The sequence below is a fragment of the Pavona decussata genome, unplaced genomic scaffold (assembly GCF_977016875.1).
Source record: "Pavona decussata unplaced genomic scaffold, jaPavDecu1.1 SCAFFOLD_510, whole genome shotgun sequence".
Lineage (NCBI taxonomy): Eukaryota > Metazoa > Cnidaria > Anthozoa > Scleractinia > Agariciidae > Pavona > Pavona decussata.
This window is the reverse complement of record NW_028145827.1, coordinates 726,025-741,534: the sequence shown is the minus strand read 5'-3', so window position 1 is coordinate 741,534 and position 15,510 is coordinate 726,025. Positions and strand designations below refer to the sequence as shown.

General features: G+C 36.8%; 2 protein-coding genes across 2 annotated transcripts; one reads left to right on the top strand and one right to left on the bottom strand.

Annotated features, from left to right (window-relative positions):
- Positions 1-592: 592 nt before the first annotated feature.
- On the top strand, positions 593-8,387 carry LOC146450072 (uncharacterized). Its single transcript, XM_085100760.1, has 6 exons — positions 593-730; positions 2,970-3,112; positions 3,934-4,162; positions 4,913-5,136; positions 7,046-7,242; positions 7,819-8,387. Exons 1-6 carry the CDS (start codon positions 685-687, stop codon positions 7,898-7,900), a joined length of 921 nt encoding a protein of 306 aa, XP_084956886.1. The 5' UTR covers positions 593-684; the 3' UTR covers positions 7,901-8,387.
- A 657-nt stretch (positions 8,388-9,044) lies between these two features.
- LOC146450071 (uncharacterized) lies at positions 9,045-14,761 on the bottom strand. The gene is made up of 5 exons (XM_085100761.1): positions 14,596-14,761; positions 11,671-11,784; positions 10,847-10,957; positions 10,526-10,604; positions 9,045-10,078 (listed from the first exon to the last, which is right to left on the bottom strand). Exons 1-5 carry the CDS (start codon positions 14,683-14,685, stop codon positions 10,002-10,004), a joined length of 471 nt encoding a protein of 156 aa, XP_084956887.1. The 5' UTR covers positions 14,686-14,761; the 3' UTR covers positions 9,045-10,001.
- Between the last annotated feature and the right edge of the window lie 749 nt (positions 14,762-15,510).

Sequence of the window (15,510 nt, the reverse complement as noted above, 5' to 3'; positions counted from 1 at the left end):
TTGCATACGTCGAATGACTGATTTCCGTTTGGATAATAGAAACTGAAGGTTTGTAGGTAGAAAATCGTTTCCTTGGCATATCTGGCATATTTGAATAATATGACTGAATAATGTAATTAGGGAGAGACGAAATTCAGTTCTCCTTAGAAAACAGATTCACGAAACTTTTGGATGTAGGGGACCACACGACGCAAAATAAACTGTTCTGAATACGTTCCGTTGCCGGATCTCTTGTAGTAGAAATGCTCGTGCCAGACGACACTTAACGTGTAAATAAACCAAACTGATTGCAGGGCTGACACTGCTGCAAGGGAAATAAGCCCTTTGCCGTAGTGCCTGCGTAGTGTCAGCGGTTCGAGGCTATGACTGAACACTGTATTACTGGGTGTTGCTGGAAACGAGTACATTTAATCCTCTACCTTCACTTCCCTGCTCTGATTGCAAGACATTCTGAAAATTCACCCGCAGCGCAGATCACTGCCCTGGTACGTCACGAACTTTCAGTTCGTGGTGTGTCAACTCCCTTTGTCCCGAATCCCGCGGGTCCCGCTTTGACCGGTTTTCGGTCTAGTCTCTATCGGCCAACTCAGGTAACGCCTGGCAACAAAAGGCACTGAAACGTTTTGGTCTTCTATTTATCATTCGATGGAAATGCCTTAGTATTCGATTCTTTAGGACAAAAAGATGGCAGAAGGCTCTTCACCGGGTTGTAACCTTGACGATGAAAGCGGTAAGAATGTCAATCCTCTATGTTTTTGTTTTATCATATTTCGATCTCAGTGTTACATTTTTTATTACTTGGGCGGAGCGCCAAGTTATAAAATAGGATTTCTTCGTCTACGCCAAAACGCAGTGATCTACTGCGCGTGCGCTACATGTTGGCCGAGTCTGCGAGTCTGCATGTATTCATCATAAGCCGCCATTACGGGACAAAAAACAAGGACGTAAAATCAACACTACGAATATCGTATTCTTAAAAGAAAACAGCTAGTATGTGTGTTGTCTGCTAACTCCTTCCATTGAACGAAACTAAGGGGCAACTTTCCTTTCAGGACGGATATTTTCCAAAAGTTCGACTTCAATACCTCAGACGCTCTTTTGGCTCTTCTCGATAAATCCCCATTCGGTGTCAAACGTAATCGATAAGATCAGGCCGTAAACACTGAATTTACATACAGCCGAGCAAAAAAATTTCATTTCTCTGGCCGCAATATAAAAAAGAAAACGTTCAATTAACTTTAAAGATTCAAGACCATTCCGTGGGTGAAAGGCTTAGGGTAAAGTAAGAAACTAAAACTAAAGCTTCGAAAATAAATTTCGTTCGGGGTCCAGTGTGAGCGATAAGATCTATTCACCAGAATAAATGTAAACACTAAAAGTTTGCTAATGCACAGTGACAATCAACGCTTGACGAATTAATTTCTTTATTTACGTTCACTTGGATAAAACCAAAATGTGATCCTCACGGGAAAACAGGGAAAAAGGTGAACGCACGGGCACGCCAAATTGACACGCTAAACGTAGAATCTGAAAAAAAAATCTTTCCTTCGGAGTCGAGTGTTAGCGATAAGATCGATTCATTGGAACAAGCGTAAACGCCGGAAATTTGCATATTCATACCAACAACAACTGAGTACCGCAACGCTAAACGCATTTTTATTTTTACGTTGGATAAAGCCAAAATAGCAACTTTAGCACCCGGGCTTTAGCAAAACTGAAAGCCCCTTCCGATGTTACAAAACGTTGAAAGAAGCCGTCGTTTGGATGCAGAAAGGAATTGCCACGCTGAAAACACCGGGAAGAAATCGGTCACGTGCTAAGCAACCAAAAAACGTGTATCAAGTTTCATCCGGCGACGCGGCATTCAGAAAGAAAATATTTTCGGTGGTTCTTGGAAGGAAAACTGGACGGTTTCTGCTTGTTATTCAATCGCCACGGGAGCTGCAGTGTCTTTCCACTTTATAAACCCAGCTTCTTTCATTTAAAGCCCTTTTAAATCCTGGAAACACTCTCTTTTGTGTCATGATATTTTGTCCATTGGCAATCACGCAAAACCACTAAAAGAATGAACGTACACTTCGACCTTTGCGTTACTTTCCAGTGCGAGTGAAGTTTATTTTCTTTTTTGCGTGTTTAATAAACAATTAACTGTAGACATAATTTGAAATAGTTCATTCTTTGGTCACTCACAGAGCGCTTTGATTTTGTCATTAAAGTTCTGTCCTATTCCAGTGATCATGAAATAGATTCGTTGAGTTAACTTTCTGTAAATCGGATGTTCTGTGAGGTTTGTGTTATCCGCACGCGTCCCATATAGAACGCATGTCTTTTTGCACGCGTGTCATATTGCACGTTCTGCGTGACATTTTGGAAGCTGGAACATCTCTCACAGAAAGCCCAGAAAAAAAGGGTATCAGGGTGGAAAGGTATTCGCACAAATACCCCTCTGTCGCCAAAATTCATCATTACCACTGGAACCGCAAATACTCCTTTGTCGCTAAAATCCATCATTATCTTAGATGCACCTCATGGTTACAAAATCCGACGTGTTTAGTATTAAAGAGAGTAATGTTTTATTTTGTTTGCGTGACATTTTCGGTCGAACTACATCACGTTTATCGCAAATATGATGCCTTAGACTCTCAGCGAATCTTTTATCGTTCACCTGTCACCAAAGACTGAACTTACGTGCATGCTGAGATACTCCTAATACAACAGCGCCCAAGTAAACGCTCCCACAGCGTCTTGTTCGCTAATTCATTGGTCTTTTCCTTCTCACCCTCCGATATTTTAGTACATTATAGATACTTATTTTTTACTTATTTTATCATCTCATCACTTGTGTTGAAACTGGGTGTACATCCTTTTTAAAAAAGTCCAAAAGATGCTGAGAATCGAAGTTTGAAGCTGTTGTAGTTTTCTTTTCTTTATAATAATAAGCTTACTTTTTATGATATTATTGAAATCAGATGTACCTCCTCTGGAGGATATGTCAGGACTGATAGACGAGGTTAACAAGCTACGTGAAGAGGTCTCATCTGGAAATTCTGTAGCGTCACCAACAAAAACGGAAGACACACAAGTGAAAAGAATTCCAGAATCTTCGCATGAGGTAATGTTAAATTTGCATTGCTATGCCATGACCCTGGCAAGGGGCCGGGGGACTTACTCCTCAGATTATTTGTAGGCGATGTGCGGCTCAGTTCTCCAAACCCTGACCTTTTATCAGACCAAAATGCTAAAAAAAACATTTCCTTTGGCACTGTGCATACTGATTGACATACCAAAGACCAGGGTTTAAATGCTGAGGTCCATTTTTCTAAACTTTCGTAATAATTTCAGGCCCAAGAAACATTTTTAGGTCTATTTTCAATCATTTAGTGATAGTATGTAGTGCAAACATTCTCATTTATTTTATTTTCTATATTAATATTATTATTATGATTATCAGAGGCCAATTTTGAGGTCCTACTGGGTATTATGCCCGCTTACTGGTTTGAAGCAATAAGAGGCTGAGTAATTTCTGGTAGGATTCACAATCAAACGGCAGCTATAAATTAGTCACAAAACTCAATAATCCTTTCTACATAGTATTTGAAAATGTAAAAGAGAAACTAGAATAGCTGTTATTTTGAGTGACATTTTAAGGACATAATTGTCACACCTTTCTGACAGGAAAATATTTTGTAAATAAAATTTTTATTTTACTTCAAAATATGAGGATTCAATGGTAAAAATGACCTTAAAGTATTGTTGTGTTAAAATTTAAATAAAGTTGATGACAAATTATGTCAAGAATGCTCCTTTCAGGATACAGTTGACTTAAAAGCCACTTTAAATGTGTAAATAAATTGATGTCTTTCCTATTTGCAGTACTGCATGTAGAGTAAGTTTTAAATTCCTTACATTGATCCATTTGTTTGTCTCCCCAAGGGGCAAGTGCTTGCGCAAGATAAGAAAACATTTGGTGGATTTAAGAAAGGTTTCTTGAACAATCCTAAACCAAGGAAAGGAAAGCCTTCACCTTCATCGAAACCTTTGAAGAAAGATGATGATATGCCCATTATAAAACCCAGGAATCCAGAGGAAAAAAGCAGGGGGATGGAGCTACCTGAAGTACAAGAGGCAATGAAATCTAACATACCAAGCTTGGAGAACAAAGGTCATTGTCAGTAACATTGCTGTTGGTATAACAAGACTATTTTGGTAAATTATGTATGGTGAGAAAACAGTCTAGCCTTGAGTTTATTTCTGGATAATCACCATAGTGATTATAATGCATTGTGAGTAAATTCTTATATGCATTAATTTATTATTATTATTATTATTATTATTATTATTATTATTATTATTATTATTATCATCATCATTATTATTATTATTATTATTATCATTATTATTATTATTTTATTATTTTTTTAATGTATCTGCAACATATTGCTCAGTAGAGTACCAATACACTTCTAGTGGCTTCATGCTACAGAAACCTGGCCAAGCTCCAGGCATCCTGTATCCATTAGTGGCTCATGTGTAACTTTACCCTACCCCCGCCCTACCCCTATACAGAAGGAATTGGAAATTGAAAGGGGGAGTATGAAGCTAAATTGGAATTTCTAGGGGTTTCGGACACAGCCTCATTATGAGGTTTAGAAAGGGACCCAAGGGGAGAAACAGTTGTGGCATTAGAGGACAGGAACAGAAGATCAAATGAAGGGGTGCCTTGAAAAAAGCCCTAAGTTAGTTCTGTTGAAATGCTAGAATCTCCTTCCAAATTTTCTTGTTTTCACTTGTGATGTGAAATAGAAGGAGAATTTGATCTTACATCATAAAGTCACTTAATTAGGGCCTTATTCCGTGCACCCCTTCAAATAGTTTTTCAAAAGTTGTTTTATTGTCACTTTCCCAACTTCAGACTGGATCACTGAAGAACTGCTAAAGAAAATTGAAGCAAACCCTTCTTTAGCGAAGCTGCTTATGGACCCCAAGTTCACTGCTGCCCTCTCGCAAGTTCAAGCTGATCCCATGAAAGCTATGGCTATGCTTAGTAGCAACCCAGAAATGCAGAAAGCCCTACAGGAATTTAGTGGAATAATGGGAGAACACTTCACAGCACTTGGAAATTCATCCGCTGGAAAGGTGAGAAGACTTATTACTTCCAGGGGCTCTGGTCAGCTGAAGACCTTTACCCAAGACTGAGGGGGTATACTCCTCCAAATTTTTGATGGGCGATGTGATACCATTAATTCTCCAAATCTTCACTCTATTTAATTTTAGACAAGAAATACAGACCTGCAGTGACATTTAAATCCAGACCTGTTTCAAACCTTCAGGCAGAATGCATTTGCAGGAATTAGTGGTGAATCATACAATGTAGTTTGTCATACAAAATACAAAAGAATACTTTTACTTCTCTTCTCTAACAAAAACAACATCCCTTATTTATTACAATAGACTATATGAGCATTCCCTTATTTTTCTGAGGGATAGCAAAACAAGTGAACAACGAAAGTAAGAATGAACATTACCTCCCACTAGTACACATGATGCGCAGAGGAAGCAGAAGGCAATAATATATTTTTGTATGCGCTTGATGGCTCACATGGCTATCTTTAGCTACTGTGTGTGTATACTCTTACAACTGCAAGTGCTCAGGTTGCATGTGTCAGTGTGATGGCCTCTCCCCTAAATGAGTTGTTCTTCCGTACTTCATATGAATTTTTTTGTATATCTAACTCTCACCGATGATTTGAAGGGCTGCCTGGAAAAAGCCCTATTTGACTTCTGATAAATTGCTAGATTCTCCTTCCAAATTACCTTGTATTCACTTGCTAAACAAAGGAGAATTTAACCTTACATCAAAAGTCACCTAAGCTAAAAGGCCTTATTCTGTGCACCTCTTCATTTTTAGATAACCTTAAGATGGGACACAGTCGTACTATTTTTTATTCTGTACCATAAGCCCCCTGTAGCTATTAGAAACATAACTGAGTATAATTCCTTTTGTCATAGTGTGAATTAAGAGACATCTTTCATGTAAGGAACTTTAAGCAGTAAATACAATTGTACATATGCATATATTCTTTATTTTAATTTTATTTTATTTGGCAGGTTCCGAAATTGCGCTTTCCTGGTCGCCAATGCGACTAAAAATTTTGCACTGGCGACCAGAATTTCACAACTGGTCGCCAGCGGGCGATTAACTATTTCATTCCACGATCATTATACAAACAATAACCTTGATTTTCAGCTAAATCGATTAAAATAAAATTCAAAGCCGCCCGCCAATTGGTCACTTACTTTTTACCTTTCCACTGCTTTAGAAGTATAAAACCGATTTTCCTGTCATTATAAATCTATCACAACGCTTCACAGCTCGAGCGAACAACATGGTGATCCGTCGATCGTCTTGACAGAACGCGCAAGGAAAGATCGTTTTATTTATACGGTTTTGAACATAGAGCAACGAACCAACCGGCAGTTTTTCAATCAGGTACATTTCTTCTCCAAAAGGTAGAGACAAGAAAAGGTATAAAGTTGACTTAAAACATTTAGCAGTCTTATGAAACTGCGTATATAGCCAGCATTCGATTCATTCGTCGTGGTTTTTCAGTGGTAGGTGTATAAATCGCCATTGGGGCCCCAAACGCAAACGCATTCTCTTCCGACTTCGTTCTGATTCTTAAAAGAAAAATTGGCATCCAGAATTTTACATCTGGCAACCAAAAATTTTGGTTTGTGTTTCGCTGCGAAGGAAAAATTTTATTGACACTTTTTTTTTCTGCTTTTTGGCGACCACATTTTTCCATATGGCGACTGAAAAAAAAATTTCAGTTGCCACTTGGCGCCTGCCTAAAAAAGTTAATTTCGGACCCTGTTTGGAGTTAATTTATAATGTAGATATTGTAGATGAAGAACCTCATTTTGTTGGATACTCTGCAATAAATCATTATTATTATTACTATTATTATTATTATTATTATTATTATTATTATTATTATCGTTATTATTATTATTATTAATAGCAGCATGAATTCTGCTTCCATAGGTACCCACTCAAGAAAGCAACATTGGGTTGACAGAAAGAGTGAGTAGCAAACAGCAGCCTCCTGTCCCCCCCTCCCCTGAGGATGAAGCTAAAATGAAGGAGATATTATCAGATCCTGAAGTAATGAAAGTACTTCAAGATCATCAAATACAGAAATTATTGACCCTGATGAAGACCAATCCTGGGGCAGCACAATTGTAAGTTTAATGTGCTCAGTTCATTAATGCAACTAACAAGTAAAAAAACAAAAAAAAAGAAAAACAGGATTTTCCTTAGTGAGAAAAATCACATATTATTTTACTTGTGAAGATAATTATGACCCAATCAGCTGTATTAATAATATTATCCCTGGATAAAACTAACAGTTTTCAGACCTGATTCCAGTTGAACATACGACTTATTCCCAAATTTGTTATGCTAAGGTAGACAAACCTTTCATGTGCTGGCACAATTCATCTGGAAACTGTAGTTGATAAAATCACCTGCACATTGACATTTGTAACAATGTTTAGCAATAGCTTTGAGTGTTGAATCATCTAGTGGATCAACCAAGGACAGAAGATAGCCTTTTAGGTAGTTGTTAATGTTTTGATCATTTATGCAAATGCACAATTTTTATATTTTTTATGCAAAATTGATTCAGTAAACTTAACAGGCTTTGCAAATACATAATTTGTATTTTTTAACTTAAACACCGAATATGATGAGGATTTGTGAGTGGATAAAAAAGGATTAATATCATAATTGTTCAATTTATGCTGATCTCTTTGCAGGGAAGTAAAGAATGCCACTGCTGAAACAAGAGTCAAAATACAAAAGTTGGTGGACGTTGGACTTCTGGGTTTTGCCCCATGACATATGTTCTTAGTTACTCCTCAGTTACCCCCCCCCCCCCCCTCACAGTTAGGCAGTAGCATGGTGGAAATTATGGACAAAATAAATGTGCAACTCACAAATATCATCAAGTTCGATGTTACCAGATCCAATTTACCATAAAAATAAATGCAGCTTTTCAGCAAGAGAAGTTGAATGTAGAGTTGATGAAAGTTGTTGACTCTTGCATACTAGACTGCTTGGCCCAGCAAAATGGAGTCAATTGCTCTCAAGTTATCACAGATAACTCAACTCTGCCCAACCATGACTTGCGTTTAGTTCCATTATTTTATAATTTTCATGTAGTGTGTGTAGGGCTGCCTATGCAGTAACTTAAGTTGCACTGAAATGCACTATTTACATCCTGCATCTAACTTGCTATTTTGTGTACAAACTGTAATTTTATTGTAACAAATGTATTGTACATAAGCATAGCATCAATTAAAAAACATACAACTTTTTGAGTCCACTTTGGTTACCAAATGCAAGTTGTCATTTCCCCATGTTAATGGCTATTTAGCCAGACTGTGAACGATTTCTCCTGGCGATTAATAGTAGCCAAGTTAACAAAAAATGCTTGTCGACTGTTTTAATTCTTGTTGACCGTGCTTGCAAGTACTCAGTCACAAGTAACACAAAGATGATTCCACTTCATTAAAACTTGCTTTCATGGCATACTGTATTAGTTCAATTAACCGCCCTGGGCACTTATTTAATTTTGGGACCATGAGGGTGGGCATGTATTTGAGGTGGGTGCTTATCATTTTCCCAACATTTTCAGCAAGCGGACAGTTTTAAAGAATAACCAAACAAGGGATAACAAGTTTTTTTCGCTTCAACAAGACAAAACAAAGTGCAAAATCTAACATAAATAATATGAGTTTATTGGCTACCGTATCTAAAACAAATTTTGGAACACAACTGATGCTCTTACTGCACACTGGGCTAGAACAGAAATGTTTTTTGTTGGGAGGGGGTGGGATGGGTGCTTATTCAAGGGTGGATGGTTAATGACTTTTTGGGATTTCAGGGTGGGCGCTTATTTGAAGGTTGGCAGTTGACTGAATCAATAGGGTACTAAAAACACACATACAGCTGTAACAGCAATGAATGCAAAACATTTGGATCGAGAATACCAGAACTTTATTGTTTGTCCAAACGTTTCTACATGTACAATAATGCCAAACAAAACGTTATTTCCATTCTTTATAATTCAGTTCAAACCTGAAAGCCTTCAAAGACAGCTATGTAAAGTGAAGTTTTTACAACCCGCCACAATACACATTTTGACCTTGGATATCTTGCCACATTTTCAAAAGAATTTATTGCAAAGGATACCATACTGACGATTGTTTGATGCTTAAAATATGTAACAGTAAAACAGTAAACCCCCTATGGTTCACTGGAGTACTAAGTTTACAGCATTTAGAATCATATTCATAATGAGCAACTATAATCATAACCAGCTCTCCAAGTTACGGTTAGTGGTTGATGATTCTCACAACTACATTTTATTACTTGCCACTTTCTTCCCATTTCACTTCAAGGTGGATACCCACACAAACAAACTGACTTTACTCTTGCTGCCAAACTAATCCAGTTACATTGCCCTATACCACAAAACATTTCAACAGAACTGGATTGTTACTGCTTAACTTCATTCTATCCATTTGCTTCAGTTGTCACACAGCCCATAGATCATTGTCGTCATCATTATCATCATCATCATCATCATTATCATCATCATCATCATCCTCATGACACTTCTTAGTGGCATGTAAGTCCATACATACATTTAATTCATCTTAATTCTGACACTAGCTGCTGCGATAATTACACTTGATGTATTTATAGTAACCAGTAATCACTTTTTCTCAGCAAGGCTAACAATAGTAAAGATAGTCCTTGTTTTGATGCTCTTTCATGTTCTGTGTTGAGCACATGGTTGATTAAATAAAGCTTACTGAATTCCTTCTCGTAACAGTTCTTGAAGTTAACAACATGAAATCATTGTTTTAAAGTAAGGCTGACAGAATTCCCCTGTGTTTAAACATGACGTTATGCTGGGTTTGGCTAATGATTTTCATTCTTTCTTGTGAAGAGATTCTTGCTTGACTTTGTAGTCACTCAACGCTGCTTTGATGGCATCTTCTGCAAGCACTGATAATTAAAACACAACACAGCGCCTTTAGTAACTAACCTTTTCTAACATCCTCAAACTGTACAGACCTCTCTTTTTTATTTTATTATTATTATTTTTTATTGGCTGCCTCACACACAAACACGGTATTAACAAAACATTAACATGGAAAGGTAGCCCGAGGAAGGCAATAAAAATAAGGCTTATGTAACAGACTACTTTGGATGATTCTAATGTTAAAAAATAGTCCTTATATTTCAATACCTTGTTATGACAATAACATTTTCAGGATGAACTATCTGCGATAAATGTAGTTTGATCTTTAATATCAAAATTCACTTAGTTTTACACCTCAGAAATCACAAGAAGCTCAAAGATAACAGTAACTATCTTTAAATGTCTTAAGTAAAGCAAGTTGATCAAGTAGATTTTTTTCATGATCCTCTGATTACAACCTCCTAACTTACTTGAGCAATGGAGTTTTACTGGTGGAAGAGACAGTTCCTTTGCAATTTCTTGGTTCTTAACTTCGTTGGCATCCTTGATCTGTACAATAAACACAAACTTTTTAAGCAAGAGATATCCCCTGTAGCTGAACAGTCACTGCGACTCAAAGTATGTAAGAGGGGATTTTGTTTGAAGATATGGAGTCATGAGGCGGACCATGTTTTGATTCCTTGATTTATCTTAAAGGCTGCTTAAAAAAAAAAGATCTAGTAAAGACTATCATAACAAAAGAAAGTACACATGCCAGTTGTTTTAACGCAACAAAATAAAAGAACACTCACCGATTTCCCTTTCACCCATTCAGTGGCAAGAGAACTTGAAGCGATGGCAGAACCACATCCAAATGTTTTGAACTTTGCGTCAACAATTTTTCCATTTTCATCAACTCTGATCTGAAGGGACATTAAATTAAGAACACAACAACAGTTCCACTTTTTACAAGTTATCAATCATTACAGAAAAGTAAGTGCAATTATTTTATAGTAAACTGTCTTCAGTGTTACCATGAAACTGTGTTACAAAACTGTAAAATGTACAGCCATCTCTCAAAACGATTAATGGTAGGATTGTCTCTTTTCAATTATTCTTTTGATCAGCTCATTTTCTGTCAGAAATGTCCATACTACAAGTGACAAAAACAACAAAGTTTTCATTAAACAAGTCATGTTCAAAAGCCTGCAAACCCAGAGTACCTAAGCAAAACAGCTTTTCATGGTTGGTGCAAGAACAAATTATAAGAAAGAAAAATGAAAACAAATAAACACAACTTACAATTTGATGTAATATAATTTCATTATAAAACACTGACATAATTTGTATGTTTTATGACATGAATACACAGGAGTAAATGCTTACCAAAAAATTAATATTGACAATACAAATCGTTTTATGAGAGTAAATCAAAGGAAATGTATGCATGTATGTAAAACAGGATGAAATCTGTATCCAATTTAGAGATAACAACTTTAACCATTCATTTCTTTGTACTTTCTTTAAAAATATTTATAAGTTTTACTACGGCAAAGTTAGGATTTTGACTGATTTAGCTATTATACATTCCCAGTATGTATTACAGTATGTAGTTACTAAAATAATGACGACAGACCTGAAGTTTCATGACATCTCCACAAGCTGGAGCTCCAACAAGTCCAGTTCCAACATTAACGTCATCCTTGTCCATGGATCCAACATTCCTTGGGTTTTCATAGTGGTCAATGACCTGGATTTATTAAAAAAAATGTTCCTTAGTATAGAAATTAAGGGCGTTTCTCCTTTTGCTATGGTGCATATGTTCTGCATATTTCTGGATGGTAAGTAACCACATGTATCACATCACATTTTTCATGCTTGGCTTTCAAGTTTGTCGTAGGTTAGTTTATTCAGAAGATTGTGTATTGGGCTGATTTCAGTAAATTGTTTGTTTGTTCACAGAATATATGACTGCAGTTTGAACAACACATCTTAAGGGTCTTGATGTTTTAGCCACTAATTTTTTAGAGGACAAAGGTGTCCCTACGAGCTATGATTTCTTTAGGGCAGTGCCTACTAATTCAAAGGTATTTTTGTGTGGTTTACAGCTATGAGGGAAAAGAAGATCATAGTAAGAGTTATTGAAATCCAAAAAGAAAATGGGTGGTAACCATGCCTTTTTTGGAGTAAATTAAGTTTGGAAAAAAATCCCATACATTGTCATACATCTTAAAGCCTTTTTGGATTATTATTGCTTTATCTCTGAAAAATGTATTTTTTTTGTCTTTTTTATTTCAATTCCAATGAAGAGTTACAGAGAGATAGCTACAAACATACATACAAGCTAAGAAAATACAATACAATACAAGACTTAGCAAAAAATGAAATGAAAAATGTATGGTTTCCTCCATTCCAACAACCCTAAGAACAAGCAAACATTAAAACTGCAGTCCCAGTCAAATTAGTTGGAACAGGATCTCATCACCCTGCCCTCTCAAAGTTGGTTTGCACAATTTGCTAGCAGAATTGTGAGAAACAACATTGAGAGGGGTGAGAAGGGCACAGGAAAAACAGTATTAGGTTGGCTGTGTTCAAAGAGTTCCAAGGACAATTGTCTTGCGTAGTGGGCGGGAGCTTTTGGTTTTTAAAATACATGTTGAAAGGCATTTATAAGTTATTTCAAAGAAGCCCTTGTGTTGGTTCTTGGCCAAGATTTTTGTAAAAGGTACTTTTAACTGGCACGGTTACATGAATTCCAGTCTTCAGGGTTGTTGATGACTCATTAACTGCTTTTTCAATCCTCCAAGGTACAAAATTGCCAGGCTCAATATATCAAAAGTTGCAGTTCATAAGGTATTGAATGAAATGTTATGGAGTTATAAGCATGAGGAGGAACATGTACAATCAAAGATGAAAACAGCTACTAAAATTGCTAAGTTTAAACATAATTTTAGCACTTTGCAGTTTGGTCACAATGCTACATTTCAAGTGACAATCCAAAACCACAACACAAACTGAATGCTGAACAGTGAACTTTAGTCAACAACTAACGATCAGTACTACCCTTTTTCAAATTTCAAAAAATTCTATATTACACTGAAGATTGGGCCTTTCACTTTACACTGGGTGGAGCCTTAGTTAATGTTTAATTAAAGAGGGAAAATCCAACCTTTCTTTATGCTGGAGCAAACTCATGACATGTAACTCTGGCACTCATTTTGTGATTTTCAGAACCCTGGCTGGTTGAAGCTTGCAAATAATGCTGATAGGTCACAAGACCAAATAGAGTCTTCACTGGCATCAATATACCTGCCAACTTTTTCTGAGTCAAATGCGTGAGATTTTTGTCTCGTCACGACTGGGATTTCCGAAAACATCCAAGCCACTTCCGAAGATTTTCCAACGATTTTTAAAAGACTTCCAAATGTTGCCGAAAATGTCTAAGGATATTCCAATGACCTTTGAACACGCTAATAAAATTTGAACGGATTGTAGACATTTGAAAGCTTTTGCGATAATTTGTTATAAAGAGCAAAGAAACAATACATAACAAATCTGAAATGAAATGAAGTTCTTTTAGAACAGCTCATCCAGATTTGTGAGTCAGACGTGAGAAATTGTCCTCGATGCGTGAGATCGATGTGTTTAGTCTGCAGGTGTGAGACTCATGCATAATGCGTGAGAGTTGACAGGTATACGTCAATACTTTGTTCACCATATTATTTTATAATGGAAAGAAATAATTTTCATTTTTTTTGCAGGTCAATCAGAAAGATCTCCGCACAGCCCCATAAATTAATCATACATGCACTACCGTCACTCCGACCCTGTTTTAAAAATGTTGCGCGTGAAATACAGTCTAAGTTGCAAAATGCATACATAATTAATGTACGGGCCTGTATGGAAATCTTGCTGGACAAAGGTGAAATTTTTATTTGTCTGCAAAATGCAAGGCTTTGGTCATCTTTCATCAGACATTGGCCAACTTTAATCTGCCACTGTCCAATGGCTGACTGCTATTTACAGCTCAGCATGAGACTGCAGCATCACACTACAAAATGCCTAAACCATGTGTGATATTTTTACAATGTAACTTCTACAAACGACAAATTTCATACATATATGGAACACGAAAAGAAGTAAATTTAACTGGACAGTGCAAGTTTAATTAAGCCTTCAAAACGTGACTTACGACAACATGAAAGGCAAACAGACCACAGTTTTGAACAGAAGCAATACATGTACATCTGAAAGTTGCAATGTAAGCTTGTTTACGATCCGAAGTTGTGGCGCCTATATCATTACTATTCTCAACTGCTCTCTCCGTTAATTAACTATCATTAAAAGAAGCAACCTAAAACTAGATAACTGTACAAATTGTTTAACTAAAACAACAGCAGATAAGTAAAACGAAAACACAATTCAACGAGGGAGAAAGTTCACGAGTAACGTACGTTTCAGGGAGACCAACGTAACGTCCACGTGATGAGTTAGCGAGCTGTTATTTACAAATCATCGATCAAGCTCTGAGATCAAAATAAGGGCAAAAAATACAACTTACGTTCTTATGATAGGATGCTACAGCTGCTCCTATCGTCTGATTCAATCTCGTCCTTGCCAAGTTTCTTACACTATGCGAAAAAAGCGCCATGTTTTCTGCCAGAAACTGATCGCGATTACACAACAAACAACATCCACACGTCTCTGCTTACCCATAATACTTTTTTACAAATGACGTAACAGTAATAAGTAACCGCGCCGCGCAATCGCTTTGTCCATATCCAGGCGTCAAAGTTCCCCAAATTTTGGATATTCTACAATCAAGCACAAGCTTAACTTTAGCGTTGAGGTCCCTTTAAATTTTAGTTTGCGGTGCTTTATTGTAATTTTTATGGTTCCGTGATCAATTGTTTATAGTTTGGGAAAGGAAAAAACAATATATTTCCAAGTACTTGTGATCCACTTGTGAGGTGTGAATGTTCCAATATTTGGGAATATTGACCAATATATGTATATGTATTTGCTCGTGCGTTGCGGTGTCGTGCAATATAAACATGCATGTTTACAGTGAATGCTCGAATTATCGCCCCCTTCCAATTAGCGCCCCCATTGAGACTAAAAATATTAAATAAGCGCCCCCTCCCAATAAGCGCCCTCCTTCCGCTCCCCAAGGGAAAAAAAAAAGAATATACGGTGTGCAGTACAGCCATCTTGAACCAAACAGTACTAATCTTAGACCATTAAAGTCTTGCAGGTTTTTTTCTCATTTCTTTGAGGGAAATATCCATCCACTTTAGTAAGTTCCTGCAGTGAAACTTCGCGCCCATTCGGCGGCTTCTTGTTCTAGCCTTACTTGAAATAAAGCACATTATTAAAAACTGGATCATTGTATAATGCAATTCAAGGGATTTGATTGGCTGAGCGGCCATGGTATATGAGCAATTATACCATGGCCAAGAAATGGCGGCCATTAAAT